Source organism: Mustela nivalis (assembly GCF_964662115.1).
Source record: "Mustela nivalis genome assembly, chromosome: 11".
NCBI lineage: Eukaryota > Metazoa > Chordata > Mammalia > Carnivora > Mustelidae > Mustela > Mustela nivalis.
Genome location: NC_139030.1, coordinates 45162532 through 45168670, shown reverse-complemented (window position 1 = coordinate 45168670; position 6139 = coordinate 45162532). Strand labels below are relative to the sequence as shown.

At 36.3% G+C, this 6139-nt stretch overlaps 1 protein-coding gene across 3 annotated transcripts in view; it reads right to left on the bottom strand.

Moving 5' to 3' along the window:
* Nucleotides 1-2506: 2506 nt before the first annotated feature.
* GPR155 (G protein-coupled receptor 155) overlaps nucleotides 2507-6139 on the bottom strand; it is a 42499-nt gene continuing 38866 nt past the window's right edge. For 2 of the 3 annotated variants that reach the window (XM_082689525.1, XM_082689527.1), the window contains one exon: nucleotides 2507-4432. In XM_082689525.1, the coding sequence (XP_082545651.1) occupies nucleotides 4141-4432 (292 nt within the window). In that variant the 3' untranslated portion in view covers nucleotides 2507-4140. Of the gene's footprint in view, nucleotides 4486-6139 lie in introns of all 3 variants that reach the window. The other variant, XM_082689526.1, reaches the window with a different exon arrangement.

Here is a 6139-nt window from a genome sequence, read left to right as displayed (position 1 = left end):
CCATCACTCCCTCTGCCCCAATCTGTTTGTTCTCTATAGTTAACAGTTTGTCTTTGGTTTCTTTTTTTTTCCCTTTGTTTTGTTTCTTAAATTTCACGTATGAGTGAAATCATATGGTATTTGTCTTTCTCTGACTGACTTATTTCGCTTAGCATCATATTCTCTAGATCCATCCATGTTGTTGCAAATGGCAAGATTTCATTTTTTCTTATGGATGAATATTTTATATATATGTGTGTGTGTGTGTGTATAGTTCACCCATAATAATGAATATATATATATTCAATATATATATTGAATATATACATATATTCTCTCTATATAATAATGAATATATATATACACACACACACACACGCCTCATCTTTATCCATTCATCTATTGATAGATATTTGGCTAACTATTGCAAATAATGCTGTATTAAACATAGGGATGCATATATCCTTTCAAATTTGTGTTTTTTTATTTTTTAGGTGAATACTCAGTACAATTCCTGGACCAAATGGTAGTTCCATTTTTTATTTTTTTCTAGTTTTAATTTTTTGAAGGACCTCCATACTGTTTTCCTCAGTTTGCATTTTCCCAGTTTGTATTCCCACAAACAATGCATGAGGGTTCCTTTTCCTCCCCATCCTTGCCAACACTTGTTTCTCGTGTTTTTTGGTTTTAGCCATTCTGACAGGTGTGAGCTGACATCTTACTGTGGTTTTGATTTGCATTTCCCTGATGGTGAGTGAAGTCGAGCATCTTTTCATGTGTCTATTGACCATCTATAGGTCTTCTTTGGAGAAATGTCTGTGTCTTGTGTCCAATTTTTTAATTGGATTATTTGTTTTTTTGGTGTCAAGTTGTATAAGTTCTTTATATATTTTGGATACTAACCCTTTTTCAGTTACGTCACTTGCAAATATCTTCTCCCATTCAGTAGATTGTCTTTTAGTTTTGTTGATCAACCAAAAATTTTGTCCTAGAAATAATTATGCAGCCTAAAATTTTGGAAATTTAGTTTCTACTTGTAAAATTTGCCAGAAATAGATTCAACAGAGTGAACGTTTTCTCTTTTTAATTAATTACTTCAGGGTTTTCTCATACCAATCATAGAAATTTTTTTTCTAATTTTTTATTTTTTAAAGTTTTTTTTAAAATGATTTTATTCATTTATTTGACAGAGATCACAGGTAGGCCGAGAGGCAGGCAAAGAGAGAGGAAGGGAAGCAGGCTCCCTGCTGAGCAGAGAGCCCAATGCGGGGCTTGATCCCAGGACCCTGGGATCACGACCTAAGCCAAAGGCAGAGGCTTTAACCCACTGAGCCATCCAGGCACCCCCCAATCATAGAAATTGATCATCTCACCTTTTCCTGAAGAATGGTGATAATATTTCTGATCCTGAACTGTGTTTCCAACCACCAGACATCACTTGACTACCTATGACCAGTGGTCTAAAGTCATTTAATATTTTACATCATATGAAAATTGAAGGGGCAAAAACTAAGAGCTATATTTTGCATAGCAAACATGTAAAGTAATAGTTTTACATTTTTCTTGCTCTTATAAACTTAATGTCATTAATAATCATCATTCTTTCTTTTTTTTTTTTTAAATACCAAGCACACTCTACCTTATTCTAAAACTATTGAAGGTTTTTTTTTTTTTAAGATTTTATTTATTTGACAGACAGAGATCACAAGTAGGCAGAGAGAGAGGGGGAAACAGGCTCCTTGCTGAGCAGAGAGCCCGATGCAGGGCTCGATCCCAGGACCCTAAGATCATGACCTGAGCCAAAGGCAGAGGCTTTAACCCACTGAGCCACCCAGGTGCCCCTAAAACTACTGAAGTTTAAACAAAAGGTAGTCATGGAATTAATCAGAACAAAGAAATGAACTTACATATTGAATATTAGCCTAAAAGGGGTAGTTTTTTTTTTTTTTAAAGTTGTCTCTATACACAACACAGGGCTTGAACTCATGACCCTGAGATCAAGAGTTGCATGCTCTACCAATTGAGCCAACCCAGCACCTAAAAGGGGTAGATTTTAATAAAAATTCTATCAGGTAATTTTCTCAGCTGTGATCCTGTATATTAAATATAATGGAATGTGAAAAGGACTCTGTCATATTAATTCATTAATAAAAAGTACTTACTGAGTGCATTATTGGGCAAAGCCCTGTGCATACAGGATCCCCATGCATAGGGTCACAAAGAACAGAACAATCTCAGGAGACCCATTTAAGAAAACACTGAGGGGCACCTGAGTGGCTCATTTAGTTAAGCATCTAATTTTGACTCAGGTCATGGTCTTAGGGTCCTGGGATCGAGCCCCACCTCAAGCCCCATGAAGGGCTTCACTCTCAGTGGGGAGTCTCCTTGTCCCTCTCCCCCTCCCCCTGCTCATGCTCTTTCTGTCTCACTCTAAAAATAAAATCTTAAAAACATTGAAAACTTAAAGAAAAGACCTTGGTGATGGCTTCTCCATTTTTCAGATTACTCAAAGAAAAGATGTTGGCAATGCAAGTTAAAATAGGTATTTTATTGAGAAACTTGCTTTGTCAGTGAGAGTAAAAGTTACAAATATTTTTATTTAATAAAATTAGCATATCCATAATCCTAAAAATATCCCTTAAAAAGCCTTTATCTGAAACCTCAGATCGTTCAGATCCAGAGTTTTCTCTTAGTGTTTCCCATGGAAAAAGATGCTTATTCCCTTCATGCAAATAATAGAACATGTGTAGTATGCGTTGTTCACAAAACAAATTCTCCAGTTTGAGTTGCCTGCATGCATGTGAATTAATATCTGTACTGCTGTCAGTATAAAAGTTTCCTTGTATAACAGTGAAACTTTATGCTTACTCCTGAGCATTCTGAGACTTATAATATGGTCATAAAAAAAAAGAAAGGTCTTGCAGCAACATAGTTCTGCTGAAAAAACATCCTCATCACCTAATTATAATATAAAGTTGGTACAGGTTAATACTACACAATAAAGTGTAATTTACTCATTAAATACACCAGGCTTCCATGCAGGTTGTTTTTTTTAAAAAAATTACATATTTGTTGCATTAAAAGGACAATGATTTAAATCTATAAATTATTCTCTAAATGGCTTTTACATGAGACATTAAAAATATGAGAAAAATAAATACTTGAAACATGTTTTAAATAAGCACTAACACCTAATAATTAAGCAGAGGTTCAAAGGTCACGTGAATAGATCTCATCTTAATTTTCTGGAGATAAAGCTTATCTGAGGGCAACACTGAATAATTTTCAAGTTTATAGATTTTTATACATGGATACTTTAAAAAGATCAAATTCTAGATGTAAAAGGATGTTTTAAAATCTTGACTTGAACTATATAGTTTTTTTCTTTTTAACTACAGGGAATATGTTGATAGGGCTATCTTTCTGCACTGTAATGCTTTGTGCATACACCAGAATTGATATATGAAAATAATTTTGTTGATAAAATTTAAACAGAACTGATGAAATTTTCTTAAGTACAAAAGTTAAAGGTTACACTTCTGTTGATGGATTTTGAAGATATTATTTATGGTGGTTCTTATTTGCCTTGTGTGGCACAGATTAGTACTTCGGATACAAAAGCAAGAAAAAAATGAACTTAAAAAATATTGCTTCTAGTTTTAATGAGTGCTGTTTGTCAAGAAAATGGGAAAAACAGAATAAGGAGCCCTTTTATCAGAATCATTAAAATTCTTTTTCAGGAGATGCTATCAGTAAGTGCAAAGCTGTCATAATTTAAGGTCCATTTCCTGCCAGCAGTATACCTGCAAAATTTGGCGATTTAAAGCACAAGTAAGTACATTGGATGTCGACTTTGAAATTATAGCAAACAGATGCAGGAAGCAATGTTTTAAAATGCTGACATAACTAGTTTATAGTATTTATTATACTTACTATCAGAACTTTAAGTTTTGACTTGGTTTTCTCTTTTTCCTCAGTTTCCTGTGAGTTTTCCATACACATGAAATCACAAAATGTTCACATGGGGTAGGAACACATCTCACCAAATTTTACAGATGAGGCAACTGAGATTCAGAAAGGTTGTGATTTGCCCAAGGTCACACAGCTTATAAGAAACAGATCTGGGGCTAGGATATGGCCCGGGGTTGTCTCCTTCATAACTTAGGTCCGAGGGGATGGGGATGAATGCTCAATCTCTTTATATCTTTCCTGTGGGGGCATGTTTGCATTAATAGTAGGAGGACTCTGTTCAGGACTCTTTTGAAGAAATCTATAAAACAAGTACTCATCCCGAAATTCATACTCGTTGGTAATATGTTGGATGACTCCCCCTTGCACCAGTCTATCTCCATATATCACAGCTTCACCGCGGTCAGAGGCAAGGCCAACTTCAATGAGCCAGTTCACCAGGTCACAGCCACAGAAGGTCCCAGCAGACGTCTTTGCACCACACCTGTATGTCAAAGGAATGTTTCACCCATATGTTCTGTAAACCTGGTATCAGCACTGTATGATAGAGGACAAGCAAGGAAAAACAGGAGACAGGGAAACACAGCATGATAGTTAAAAGTGTGGCAGGAATGAAACTATTCTAAATATAAAGGGTTTGTTAACTCACCTGACCCTAGAAAGATCCACCAGAAAAAAATGCCAATAATGCTTGTGAAAACAGAAACATGTAAAAAAACCCCTGACATAATGTAAATGTGTCTACAAAGAAGCATTCTTTTTATAGTACCTGGTCTTTTACAATCAGATCCATTCTGTAGACAGCTGAATATTGTTCATTTCATAAGTTACACTCTTAGGTATAAGAGATCACTTAATTGTCTCAGGAACATTAAATAATATTTTTTGTAAGCTCCTAAGAAGTGACATTTTAACTAAACTACTCAAATCAAACATCATTATTTTCTGTTTATCACAGTGCCCACAAGTAGTCTTTCTTCTTGCCTTCTGCTGCAAGACACCCTTACTGATATCATTCGTCAAGAATATGCATTGGGGGGGGGGCGCCTGGGTGGCTCAGTGGGTTAAGCCTCTGCCTTTGGCTCAGGTCACGATCCCGGGCTCCTGGGATCAAGCCCCACATCGGGCTCTCTGCTCAGCAGAGAGCCTGCTTCCCCCTCTAACTCTGCCTGCCTCTCTGCCTGCTTGTGATCTCGCTCACTCTCTCTCAAATATATAAATAAAATCTTAAAAAAAAAAAAAAGAATATGCATTAGGAAGTAAGGAAGTGTGATCTATCTTGCTACAAATGTTGGGTCTTGAAAATGTACTTTGATAATGAATCTGTTTCTTGATTATTTAAAATCTGTCTTCCTAATGCAAATAAGGGGTACCTCACATATGACAAAATAAACAATGGGGGAGGAAAATGTAAAAGAACCAATTAAAGGAATTCTGTAGGTTTTCATACAAATAGGTAAGAGATAACATGAGTCTGTCCACAAGCATTAGTCAAGCTGTAAAACCTGCAGTGCTTGACAACATGTAACAGCGGATGAAAATCAAGATGAAACGAGAAAAAGGTGACAAACATTTTAGACCAGTTAACCACCAATGAATATAGCGTTCCATATAAAAATTAGAAAAGAGATTAATAGACATGAAAGATCTTCTCAAGGACATAAAATATTTTAACATCAGTATTTTGCTTAGTAACGTCTTAATTTCTGCTTTGCAACGACAGATATCACTTTGAACAAAAGCCTGGCTATTACAACCTCTTGTCTGATGCTTCTCCCTGCTTGTGGATTTTTAACTTATGGCCCAACACCTTATAACCCCAGACACCAACTGAATAATAATTGCTTCCTGATGACTGACCAGGCAGCTCCAATCGCAGCACACGGAGCCATACAGAGTGGCAGGGAATGTGCCGCCGTACAGAACATGGAGGGACAGGGCCACCAGCTAGAGCCTCTTCATCTGGAAGCAAAAGCCATGCTTCCGACAGTAGGCTGTCACAGTGGGCCTTTCTTAAGTGGAGTGCCCTTTCTTCTTTAAAAAAAAAAATCATTGTAAATCGTTGGAAGTATCCTCAGATGGAACTTTGAAATCATTCTCTTCATGGTTCTTTAAGGGTAAGAACCTTCATAGTTGACCATTCCCAGAAACTGAGCGAGGACAGGACCATCATATAGATTTTGCTATCCAA